This window comes from Lepisosteus platostomus, chromosome 10 (assembly GCF_059453375.1).
Source record: "Lepisosteus platostomus isolate fLepPlt1 chromosome 10, fLepPlt1.hap1, whole genome shotgun sequence".
Classification (NCBI taxonomy): Eukaryota; Metazoa; Chordata; class Actinopteri; order Semionotiformes; family Lepisosteidae; genus Lepisosteus; species Lepisosteus platostomus.
In genome coordinates, this window is record NC_142620.1 from 51,213,174 (window position 1) to 51,226,017 (window position 12,844).

Below are 12,844 nucleotides of genomic sequence, written 5' to 3' on the forward strand. Positions count from 1 at the left end.
TGCTCCTGCGGCCGATCTGACCGCGGCCTGTGGCCAGGCAGCCTGTATCCCTGCGTGTGGCCCGGTGCCCCAGGAACCCGGGAAGAGCGGAGCTGTAGCACCGGTCAGCGAGGTTGTTGAAGCCTCTCTTCAGCCTCTCTCTGTCCTCGGGGGTTTGGTCTGTCTCGCGTCTTTCACTTCCTTAGTTCCTCTGTGGAGGGGGTGTTGAAGGCCCGGCCGGCTCCTGATCTCGTGGCGTCCCTTGCACAGCTGGTGACCGGCGCTTGTTCCTTCTCCGAAGCGTCTTCTGTTCCCCGAACTGTTGCGCAAATAACACCAGCTCCTCGGCTTCTTCGCCTTTCCTCCCTTGGTGTTCAGTGGTATCGCCAAGACGCCCACAAAACTGTGCAAGCAAACGCGTTCCGTAACCATACAGTGTGTCGGATTGTTTCATCGCGGTTACTGGTCATCAGATCTGAGCGGTACCTGTGCTGTGCACTGCCGGAGGGTGAAATGGCCCCCGGATCATCATGATTGTGCTTGAACGGTTGTAGGGGGAGTAGGGCTTCCGCTTTGCGTTTTAAATCCTTCGTCGTTTCTAGGGAACAGCTCAGGTCTGCAAAGGTGTCCGGTGTGTGTGGTGCGACACCTCTTTGTTCCTGAGGCCTGGCCGTCCCCTACGAATGACCGCGCTGGACCGAGCAGCCAGCATCCCTGCAAGCCTCCCAGAAATATAGTGGGCTGTTGGGACACTCTATAGGATCCGATTGGTGTGATTAAGTCCAGAGATGTCGCTGCATCGGCCAGTAGGAATCCCCGGACCGGGCTGCGCTGTTATTTCAGCCTGGGCCGGGCACAGAAAGCCCCGGCCCTCCAGGAGCTCTGCGTGGGGTGTTGGGCTTCCTGCCGAGGTTCTTCTGCCCCATTCTGCTCTGGCACGCGGTGGGGTTGGGCCCTTTCTGGCCTGTTGAACATGCTCGCGCGCCCCCTCTGGAGCTCGCAGAGGAAAGCCCGAAACAGGAGGGAGGGCAGGTGATCCGTGTTGCACAGGCCCCGTCGTTGAAGAGACAGCTGCGATATCAGACCCAGGTGTCGCAGAGCTTTTTACAGGTGTTGGTCATGTGCTCTCGCGCCCGGTGGAGTTGAGAAACCGCCGTCACAGCAGAAAGTGAAAGTGCTTTCGGGCAGTCATGCAGCACTGAAACTGTAGGAAATTAGCCGATGGGGGAGAAGCACAAATACTGGCGACGCCATCTCTTACACTCGGTATTTAATGGGTGCCAGTGTTAATCTGTTAACCAGCTTCTGAGGGCTTTCTCCCGTGCTTCCTTGCATGGGTAGAATGGCTATTGTCCAATAATACAGCGGTGAATTCTTGCAGCTTAATCATATTGTCAGCAGTGGTGTCCTGTCATTTTAAGCCGTAAGGCGCAGGAAAGCGAACAGGGGACTTGATTCTGGCGGTTTGCTTTAATGGAAGAACAGGCTGTACAGAGTCACAGGTGTTGAACGTCATTCCCTCTGTGTTTCCGATGAGAGATCGGTGAAGCACAGCCAGCGTCGCCTTCCTGGTCCCCTGACGGCGCGTTTCCTGTCGTTGACCTTGTGCTAGACGCCTCTCTCTCCGGGGCCAGAGCCTCTTGAAATGACAGCAGTTTGTTAATGAAGGTGGACTCTTGGGGAAGGTGGGGCCCGCTTGAATATATTAATTCAGTTCTCTGCAAGAGTTCTATAAATGAACTGCAGCCCCCAGGCTCTCGACATGAGCTGCTCTGCAGGGGAGAGAGCATGTCCCCCTCCAGACAGCGCGTGGGACTCAGGTTGCTGGTTGTTGTGTGACAGGTGTCCTTTTATATCTGCGGAGTCGTGTTGGTAGGATACAAGCTCGTGCTGTGCTATTTTTGTATTGTGTTAAATTATCTATTGGACTAAATGATTTAAGGGCAGATTGTTTTTTTTTATTTACTCAAGGAAAAAAAGTGGTGCTATTAATAGCTACACCTACATGCGCTGAATGCAGCGCTGTGTTCAGACAGAAGGCCTGAGTTTTTCTCGCAGCACTTTGACGGTAATAGAGGTTTTTCTGTGAGGGATTTTGCAGTCAAGTCAATATGATGTGCATTAGCCCAGGTGACGTGGATTTTTTTCCGTTTTCCACATGATATTTTCAGATGGAGGGAAATGTGGAGCTGCTTACAGTAGCACGAAAGCCTTTGGGTTAAAACAAGAAAGCCAAGCAATGTTAAACGAAGGGATTTGAGAAGCGAGATCAGTCCATATGGAAAATGTCCACGGAATGATAGTTTGTTTTTCTTGTGCATACTACTAAAACTGAGCAAGAAAATACAGGCAATGTCCCAAAATGTCTCTGAAATTTATTTCCAGCAGCCAGCCTCGGGGTATCTTCCTAGGATCCGTGGGGGTATTAATCGTCTTAAAATGAGCAGCAAACGGAAGAGTCCCTTTCCTCAGTGTGCCTTATCGAAGCCGTGCAATCGCTGTACTAGGGTTTCGAAGTGGATCCATGCAGTTTCACATCCTCTTCCGTTCGTCTCTGATGGAACGCAGGCACGCTCTGTGGAGAGAGGGCATGCCTTCGAATGTATGGCTTAAGTTTTCAGGGATTGATTTGCAGGCTTGCATATTTGGGATTCCAGACTCTAGGGTCCCTTGACCGAGAGCAAGAAAAGACCGTGATCTTGTGCAAGCTTTTTTTTTTTTGCCCACTCCCTTCTCAGAGGTGCATTTAGTATGGTAACCCTCCTTCCGCACTCGAAAGGCACAAAGACCTCCACTGCTCCAGTCCCTTAGACGATACTGGGCCCTCAAGGGCGTGATTGTGTGGCGCTGGTGGCGGGGAGTGACTCGGCCAGTTGGCGGTGGCAGACAGCGGGCCCAGCTTCTCCAGTACCAGGCGGTGCCCAGCGTGTCCACCACACCGCTGGACTGACCCTCCTCTGACAATAGCCATCTTACACCGGCATCCCATGACATCATGCTGTCGCTGTTCGCTCCGCGTTCAGACTGAGCGTTTCCTTTGTCCGTCCGTCACGGAGGCTCTCGGTCTTCATTCTGTCGCACTCCGCCTTCAGGGGGCTCTGTAGCAGGTGCAGGTTAACAAAACATCGGCCACGGGCGGGCTTGGGGTTATCCGACGGGGCGACTGGGACGAAGCATCGGGCTGCCAGCTTTTGTGCTCCGATTGATGAACGTCTGCGCGCTTTTATTCATACTCTCGGAGGAGAGGAGCAGATCTGGGGTTGAGTGAAAGATGAGCTCTTTTCTGAGCTGACTGGCTCAGACTGGTTGATGATTGATGATGCCGAAATGTTGCGTTTTGCTTTCAAATCTGCCCATGCACACTGTGAGGTGTTGGTTTCTCGGTGGACCCGGTCAGCTTTAATGTTGGGGGAATGGTAGTGGTGGGGGGGGGAGAGGCACATACATAAATGCAGTAGAGAAATGCACAGAGGATGTTTTGATTTTCTTTGATTTGATAAAGCATCGGTCGTAAATCACAGAATCAAATCCATTTCCACTCGGCCACATTTTCAGCTTCTCTCAGCCTTGTAGTAGGCACAGCCTTTCTCTGCACTGCAAACGCAAGCTGTGGGTTTGTTGTACAATCTGTAAATATCCCTGGTGCACAAAGCAAGAGAGAGGTCTCCAGCTATCCCAGAAGGATTTTGGTTTCCCTCTGGAGAGAGGCTGCTTGTCTGTTTTTGTGTGTGATGGATGTTTGTCATTGTACATAGGCAAGCCGGGGGGGTTGTTTGTGATATCTATTGAATAGGTCAGCCCTAGTTGTTTAGCATTCAAATCTCTTCGGACGCAGCAAAGGTTCAACTGGAGTTCTTAACGGGGAAAATGTTTTAAAAAACGGTTTTTAAAAGCACAGCAGTGCTTTCTCTGTTGTGCTCTTTTTTTCACTCCCAACACGGGGGGCTTCAGGTTGCTGGTTTGAATCAGGCCAGCTGCAGGGCCGTGTGTCAGCTGCGACGCTTGTGGCGAGATCTGGGACTCAGTGGCCTGCAGTGAGCTTCAGGCTTGGCAAGAGCTGTCTCACTCCTGCAGAGCGCCCGCTACTGTGCTTCTTTCAGAGTTGACAGGGGGGCCAGTGATAATTCTAAATAATAAGCCAATCCAAGCTAAAAAGCTTTCATTATGCAGTGATGATTTTATTTGTAGCATTTCTTCCAGAAGACTTCCATCTGAGGAATAAGAGTGCTCAATTCAATCAACTTTGCTGCTAATGGGTCCGTAACCTTTAGAGATTTGTTTTCCCAGCAGGTTGCCTCTCTGATTGGCTGAGAGGAATCTTTGTGACTGGCAGCGTGGGAACCGACGAGCTGCTGCTATTTAAAAATGTGTACATGAAGCCACAGACAGTGGCTAGAGAAAACCTCGCGCATGTTATTCCTAGACTCTTAATCTTCTGTTACAATTTCTGCAAATGCACAGGTCGTCATATTGGCTGAAGTTATTTTTTAAAACTTTTTATTTAACAATGAAAGGATTTATAAATAAAGCATATACAAAGTAAAATAATTGACTTCTTTCGTCTTTCATTTTACGAAGATTTATTTGCTGGATAATTATAACATGCCAGCATAGAGGGGAGGTTACATATGGAAATGCAGTCAACGAAAACATAACAAACCGCCATCAATCCAGACAGACTCCTGTCTTCATCCACTTTCACAGGGCAAAATCAGGTCTCAGTGGGGCCACAAACCCAATACAGGCTTACCAGCATTTGCAAAACCTTTCCACTTGTGACCTAAGAGAAAAGGTGGTCTTTTCTATTATGTAAATCTCCTTCACAGCATTGATCCTTAGTGCTGAGGATTCTTTAGTAAACTGACTTCTTCTGATGGTATTCTTACTCGTAGCTAAAGTAATTCCTAGTATTTATCTGTCCTTTACTTCCAAGTGGTCAAAGGCTGAGACCTGAGACTGAAGCTTCTGTTCTTTAACCGTCTCCAAAGCTGTCTGTGTTGCGTGTGGTAATAGATGAGCAGCCCTCTCGTGGCTAAGTGTGCAATTCTGTGCTGGACCGCGGTGTTGGGGAGCTCTATCAGCTGGAGCAATGAGGCCGGTCTAGAGGATTTGTGAAAAGGGGCTCCTGGAGACTTGGTGCTTGTTGCCTGTGTGGCACAAGAAAGCTGAGGGGTTCTCCCAGGTCCTGCTGGTTCCCGTGAGCCCCAGCAGATGCTGTCTGCTCCTCTTACCTCCGGTCTCTTGTCTTCCACCCCCCCCCCCCCCAGATCTGATCCACTGCACCAACGAGATGAACGTGAGCATCCCTCAGCTGGCGGACACGCTGTTCGAGAGGACGGCCAACAGCAGCTGGGTGGTCGTGTTCAAGGCTCTCATCACCACCCACCATCTCATGATGTATGGGAACGAGGTGAGTGTGCCTCCCCAACTCTCCAACACACACACACAGGTTCAGGGGGTGCTCCAGCCTGGTGGTGTCCGGCTCTGAGACGCAGGAGCTGCTCCGCTCGTCTGTTTCCCTCTCTGTCCCACTCCTTAAAACTCAACTTGGCGGGAATATGGGGCCGAAGGGGAGCCAGCTCCGTTGCGTTTCGGGGTTCTTGGTGATGGGTAACCCTGAGGTCTTCTAAAACCTGCGTGCCGTCTGGCGACAGGAGTTGTTTTCCAGTTGCTTTAAGCTCTGCAAGCACTTGGCTTACTGTATAATCACTGTTTTGGTTTACCTGTGAGGTAGGTCTGGGAGGCTGTTTCACTTCAAGAGCACCCCTGCTCTTCTTGAGAAGCTGAAAAGGGTAAAAGCGCATTGAAACCTCGAGCCACACTGCGCGCTGTGCCGTCACAAGGGTGTGTCTTTATTTTTTTTTCCCCCCCGGTGGGGGGGGGTCTTTGGCGTGAGACAATGAGCAGGAAGGCTGAAAACATCAATTACTGCGGGGTGGCTCTGTAAGCCATATTCACTCATTTCACAAGGCAGGATCCCCAAGAGGCTGAAAGTGCTGTCGAAGCAGGTTTTGCCCTTAGTAAGATTATTTTGGAGTACACTTCCCTGAACTTTCCCGTTTGCTCAGACACCCCTCACTTCTACCTGCTGTTAGCCAGCTTGGTGGTGTTTCTGCCACTCCCTTGTGCTTGCCTGCTTATCTGTGCGCTGCAGATATCTGTACTGGGGCTGTATCCAGTTGGGGAGCTTGTCCTGTTAACACAGACATTTTGTTGCATCGTCTTTTGTTCGAGCTGCACCGAATGTTGTGCCCCGGTTTTGCGAATGCGATTCCATCCACAGCTGTTGTGCTAAAGATTTTCTTCCCCTATGCCAGCCCAGCCCAGCAGAGGCTTCTGTGATGAGCTTCTGTTTTCTTAGACGCAGCTTTCCTGAGGGCACCGGGGGAGTGTGCCGGAGAATAGAGTCCAGGGTGCGTGTCAGCGGGGGTCCGCAGTCAGACAGGTCCCTGTCTCTGCTGAGGCATGCAGGAACGCTGCATGAAGGAACTGCTGCATCAGGGGCAGCGGAAGCTGGCTTTCTGTGTGAATCGGAAAACTGGGAAGGAGGGTCTGAGCGCGGGCAAAACGGGAGAGGCTTCGGATGCGTGCGAGGTGGGATGAGCCGGAGGGGAACGGACCTCCTCTCTGTCGACCCTGCCAGAAGGTCTTGAACCTTTTTGACGGAGTTTAGGAGCGATCAGGCTGGCTGGGAGGGCCTGTCTGTGTGGGACTGGGGCACAGAGATACAGCTGAAGGCCTGCCTGTCTGGGATGGGGGCGCAGAGATATTGCGGGAGACCTGTGGTGCCGGCGGGAGGAGACGAAGAGGCAGGAGAGGGCGCAGTGTCCCGTCGGGGCTCGCCCAGGCTGGGGGCCGAGAGATAAGAATGGGAACGTGAGCTGAGCTGTCGCTTGCTGCGTGACAGACGGACCCCGGATGAGCTGCGCCCGTCCCGTCCCGTCCCTGTCCCGTCCCGTCCCGTCCCGTCCCGTCCTCTGGAAAGGAAACGGCTGCTCGTCTCACACGCTCTCCTTTTGGACGAGGGAAGGGGGGGTCGCAGTCGAACGCGGTTGTCCCTGGAATGCTGCAGTCCCCCCTGGATTCTGCACCTGTGTCGTGCAGCTCCCAGGGGGGCTGAGGGAAGTGGTTTGGGGAAAAGCAGGATCTTGTCTGCGTCGCCGCTCCGTGCTGGAGATCCCCGGCTCTGCTCTCGCCTCCGGCCTTGCAGCCTCGCAGCCTGGCAAGCCAACAAACATGCCTGTCGTCTTTTCTAACCGGGGGAGGGAGGGGTTAGTGTTAATAACCCTTCATGACCGTTTCCTGTAAAAAAAAAAAAAAAAAAAAAAAATTGTTGGTCGTATGGCAGCATATTTTAAGAGGTGGTTGGATTTCAAATTAAGCTTCACATCCTGTGGTCTTGCAAAGCAGATGCGTTGGTGATCTGACATCTAACCGTGAGGTTTAGAGCCCGTCAGCTATTCCAGAAGGTGACCAGCAGGGGGTGCTCTGTGGAGTCTCCAGACTCCGGCAGCTTTCTGTGCGAACTGCAAACCGGGAGGTCGAATCCGAGCAGGAACGGGAGAGCTTTCGGATGCGTGCGTGTAGGGTGTTGGCCGATGAGCGCTGTAAGGAGAGTCTGTGTTTGCATTGCTGCGCTGGTGGCGAGGTCGGATAGGGAGCTGACTTATCTCCGCATTTGAGCTTCTGTTGTGTGTTTACCGCCTCTGTTGTGAGGTCTCCTAGCCGACCCTGTTGACCGCACCATGACTGTGTATCCCTCCAGGGCCATTTTCCTTGGAAACCGCTGTAGCAGAGCTGTGCACCCTGTTGGCCTTTGTTTTCCTCATGCATTCCCCCAGTCCGCGTGGCGCTGAGCTGTGCTGGCCGCTGTCTTTTTTCATGCTCTAGAGTGTTAGCTGAGAGCCCATTAGTCCGGTCTCAATGAGTGCTTGGGGACATTTCTGAAAGGCATTCATTTCTGTTTTACCACTATCAGTTTGACAGACAAAAGCGAGTGATAAGTGCCTTGCTATCTTCTGTTTTCATATAAATGTATTCATGGCTATTTTTTGACTTAATATCAGTAATCCACTTCATTATTTGAATTGCTGCATGTTTTCTGCCCTTTTTTTTGCCCCAGAGGGGAGGTGTCTCTCTTTCAGTGCAGGAAGAAAGGATTCAGTTGCTCATCTGACTGAGAGTATGTGTATTTTTAGTAGAATAATATGTACTTGAAACCGGAGAGGCAGAGCCCTTGTGCTTACATTGACATGTATTTTATCTAGGGCTGGAGACTGTGGCCCTCACCCCCCCAGTGATAAAAAGAGGAAGCAGACCCCTTATTTAGAAGTGCACACAGCTCCATGCCCACATGTACACAAACGCTGGCCAACCAACACTGAATGTCCTTTTTCTGGGAATGAGGGCGCCTGAGACAAGGGGGCTGATTGAATTGGCAGTCGTAACGGACACATCTGACGGTGTGTGCCGTCGGAGGGATGGTGGGGAGGTGTGCTGACTGGGGCCCCATCTGTGCGGCGTACCTTTTTCATTAATCGGGCCATCATGAGTTTGCCCCTGGGTCCAGGAAATGCAGGTTGATTAATGCCTTCCAATTCCTTTCTTGTCTCCTCTTGTTTCTCTCTCTCTCTCTCCCTCCCTCCAGCGGTTTATCCAGTACTTGGCTTCCAGGAACACCCTGTTTAATTTGAACAACTTCCTGGACAAGGGTGCCTTGCAAGGTAAGGAGGTGACGTGCGGTTTGGGAGAAGCCAGGGTGTGGCTCAGGGGTCGGGGAGTTGGGAAGAGGGGGGGGCTGAGCCCTCAACGCCCCCCAGCTCGGTTGTCTGGCCCCGAGCAACGCATGCCCTGATCTGGGTTGTTTTCTCGGACACGGGTAGCCAGGTGAACGCACACACCCGTGCGCTGGGGTCCGAGGGGTGCACAGCGACGAGGGGGAAACGGCGACTCTCCAGGGTTACACAGCCACTGCCAGGATCCTCGTCGTTCCTGCTCCGCCTCCGAGCTGACTCACCAGTCTGGCACTCGGGGAACAGGCTGAGCCTTGTTGGCCCGGAGCGCGACAGTACCTTTCCCTCTCCCCAGCCGTCGTCAGAGAGCAGTCTCCACCCTTCCCCTGCTTGAATACACGCAGACTCCCCCTGTTGCAACACCAGCAGCTAAAAGGGGCTCTTAACCTGGCGTGAAAGACTTGTATAACACTTCACAGTTACAGCATTGCGTTTTCTTATTAGACAATGGGTGAAACTTATTTTTTTTTCCTCCCTGGGCTGAAAGTGCTCAGATGTTCTTTCTGTCCTTTCCCGATATCATCAGCAGGCTCTTGTTTGATGTGGGGAGGAAGTAGTTAACGTCCAGCGGCTAAATTTACCTCCCTTCCACAAAGGAGGGCGCCGAGGCGCTGCGTCGGGGCCGCCCCGTCGTTTCCTCACTGGATGAGTCCTCATGAGTCCTCATCGGGAATGAAGCCATGCAGCGCAGAAAATGCCGATGTCTAGTTCAATCCCCTGCAGGGCAGGCCTTTTCCCTGCCCTCTCTCCTGCCCAGAGCAGCACCAGCGCCCGGATCTGCGTGCCTGTGAATAATGCTGGCAGGGGTTGGGGATGTACAGCATAAAAACCTCACACCTTTACCCCCTCATCACAACATCAGCTGATGGAGGAATGAGGAGAGCAGGGTGCCTGTTTCAGGCCACATGCTGCGCAGAGTCACCTGGCTGTTGCCAGAAGCCCTGCCATGTTCTTCAGTGCATTTGGGGAAGAGGGGTGTGATCATTTGCCTGGCAGGCTAATTTGCAGCGTAAATGTCCATAGCCGACTGTAGTTCAGTGTCATGTTTTAAATTGGGGCTTATTGAGAACAATTGCTTGCAGTCAAAAAAGGTTAAAAACAAAAACAGCGCTGGGATTTCTGCACTCAGGGTAGAATAACGTGTTAGTCCCGTTTATTTATTTTTTTAAGCTCGACGCCGGTCTGAAGGTTTTCTTTCCGGCTTCCCCTGCAACAGGTTACGACATGTCGACTTTCATCAGGCGCTACAGCAGGTACCTGAACGAGAAGGCCCTCTCCTACCGGCTGGTGGCTGTGGACTTCACTAAGATGAAGAGAGGGTAAGGAGAGGAGCAGGAGGGGGCAGGAGAGCTTGGAAGGGACGAGGGCAGTGGTCTGGCAGGTTTTTTTTTTGTTGGCATCCTTAAATCATGAGCTGCCCCAGACCTGCAGGAGGATTGAGCCTTATATACGAGTTAATTTCAGATTTTCCCCTAGGTCTTATGCTGTCGATGACTGAAAGAGTCCTAGAAAGCCTGCCAGGCTGTTGCCCTTGAGGATTGAATTGAGAAAGCACTGGATTTAACCTTCCCTCCAAGCTAAAGCAGGCAGGCATTGTACTCTGGATACAAGCCATTCTAGGGGATCTAGGGCTGATATATTCCTGCCCCTCGTTCTGCATGCTATGTTCATTCCCTGTAAGGAGAAGTAAAATAGTTTAAGAAGCAGGTTGAAGTGCTCTCGGTTCTGCCAGCAAAAGGACATCGCAATCAAGAATAAAAATTGAGATGGCTGAAAAACAGTGTAAAAAATAAAGTGTGTGGTGGGGGTGGGGAGTGTACATTTCCTGCTGTTCAGGCCGATTGCAGCTTCATTTACACAGATCATCCACAAATTAACACGCCTTCAGATTGAGTTTCTGTTCTAAGTGAATCGAAGTTGCACAGCCAATGTGACTGCCTTCCCAGAGTCCCTTCTGTGGCTCCCAGTTCATCGCTGAATTCAGTTTGCGATTAATGTTTGTGATTAGTTAGAATGGCCTTGTACCCTGGGTCCAAGGGGACTGCGGTCTCTATACTCTCCTCCTTGGTAATCGGTGCTCAGCTGATGCTGGGCCTTGGGCTGTCCTCGAGACCAGGCTGCGGACTGTCCTGCTCTGTGTGCATGCGAGGCGCTGTATGAATGCAGAGTTTGCTAGACTCACTGAAAGGAGAGGCGTGACCCTGTGGGTGTGTTCCCTCCTGCAGGATCGATGGGGTGATGCGCACCATGAACACGGAGAAACTGATCAAGACCCTGCCCATCATACAGAACCAGCTGGACGCTCTGCTGGACTTCGAGGTGAGCGTCTTTTTCCGCCGAGGTGTGAATCGGTCCCGGCAGGACAGAGAGGGGGTGTTGCCGGTCTCCCTCTTTTGCAGCGCCTGAGGGCTTTTCGTCCCCTTCCGGGTGTTCCTGCCCGGGCCGCCGGAGCTGGGGTTCTGAGTGGGCTGAAGGGTCATTGCCACGCCTTGGTCTTGTCTGAAGGGAGTACAAGGCCTCTTTCCCTGTAAGCCCTTGAGCCCTCCTGCGCGGCATCGGCGGTCACCTCGCTGCTTCTACTTCCCCTTTCCCCTCTGTTGCAGGCCAACCCCAACGAGCTGACCAACGGAGTGATCAACGCCGCCTTCATGCTGCTTTTCAAGGACTCCATCCGCCTCTTTGCAGCCTACAACGAGGGCGTCATTAACTTGCTGGGTAAGGAGGCTCATCAGAGGTGATTGTGTGTGGGGGGGGGGGGGGTCTGGGATTGGTGCTCTCCTGCTCACCCTTCACCTCGAGGGGTCCTGTTGTTGATTAAGTCTGTGGCTGGCTTGATTAGGTTTGAGCTGTGTGACTTTTAGCCAGGTGTGTGTGTCTCTGGGCTAGGATGGGTTGGGGGGCCGTCCAAGGGCCGCTCTGGGCACTAAGGCAGGATGAGGGTTTATGCATTTGCCAGCAGGTTACTAGAGGGCTGATGCTACTTCCTCACCCTTCTTGCGAAAAGACTTCCAGAGGGTGTGTGGCTCACATGCTGTGAAGCAACATGTGCGTATTGTTAAATCTCTTCACAGCTTGCGGCTTTTCCGTGGTGAAAGTAGAATTGCCCGTTATTTTGTATTTTGTGAAACGCTCGCACGGTTTGGAATCGTGAGGTGCGTCTTTGCTTCCCGGCTCACGATGATGATGATTCCTGCACCCACATGGGGGGCACAAGGAAGTGTGATCAGGCTCCTCCCACGGCCCCGCCCACTGGGCGGGGCATCTGCCAGCACACTTCAGGCTCAGCGCTGATTGGAGGAGAGGCGCGCCCCCACCAAAGCCACCGCAAAGCTCAGCGTGTGCCCAGAGCCTCCTCCCTGCCCTCTCCAGCTGAGACACCCTGGAGCCCCTGAGCAGAACCCCCGAGCGAGGAGGGGGGCAGTTAACAGGAGGGTGTACTCTTGAGATGATTTTCCTAAATTGGCTTTCGCTGTTAATTTAAGAACTGAGGTCCTAGTGGGGAAGGTGAGCAATATTTTATTTGAGATCTGTTAATAACGTTCTTAAGAAGAAGCTGTGAGCTTTACAGTTGCAGTATGTGCTCTTCGCCCCTGTAAACAGGAAATGTGAAGTTATCAAGCCAAGCGACCTTTGGTTTTGCTCTCTGGGTTTCTCTTTCACAGCGACTGGGTTCTGTCTCGCTTAGTTTATTGTGCTGAATCTGAATCTTTCCAGATGATGTGCCTTCAAAGGACCGGCAATGTCTGTATCCCCTGTGGGCTGGGGTGCTGTAATACAGTGCGGGCTGCTGAGAGCAGATCGCTTTTTTTTTTTAATGGTTCTGTTCTTATTTTTTAAAGAGAAATATTTTGATATGAAGAAGAACCAGTGCAAAGAAGCCCTGGACATTTATAAGAAATTTCTCTACAGGATGACCAAGCTCTCGGAGTTTCTCAAAGTGGCTGAGGTACAGTGCTTCTTCGATATTTTACACAACCAAGCAGCGTTGTCTGTACAGGGCTGGTGCAGCACTGTCTTAGCGCGCTTCACTTCTCCCTTGACACACCATGAGCTTCCGTGTGCTCATGATGGGC

The 12,844-nt window shown here is 52.1% G+C and overlaps 1 protein-coding gene across 9 annotated transcripts in view; it reads left to right on the forward strand.

Annotated features, from left to right (window-relative positions):
• Nucleotides 1–12,844, forward strand: part of LOC148653940 (phosphatidylinositol-binding clathrin assembly protein) — a 35,972-nt gene that overhangs the window by 4,939 nt on the left and 18,189 nt on the right. For all 9 annotated transcript variants that reach the window (XM_088597038.1, XM_088597041.1, XM_088597042.1 and 6 more), the window contains exons 2-7: nucleotides 5,247–5,389; nucleotides 8,627–8,702; nucleotides 9,988–10,090; nucleotides 10,997–11,090; nucleotides 11,375–11,486; nucleotides 12,611–12,717. In XM_088597038.1, the coding sequence (XP_088453164.1) occupies nucleotides 5,247–5,389; nucleotides 8,627–8,702; nucleotides 9,988–10,090; nucleotides 10,997–11,090; nucleotides 11,375–11,486; nucleotides 12,611–12,717 (635 nt within the window). The remainder of the gene's footprint in view (nucleotides 1–5,246; nucleotides 5,390–8,626; nucleotides 8,703–9,987; nucleotides 10,091–10,996; nucleotides 11,091–11,374; nucleotides 11,487–12,610; nucleotides 12,718–12,844) is intronic.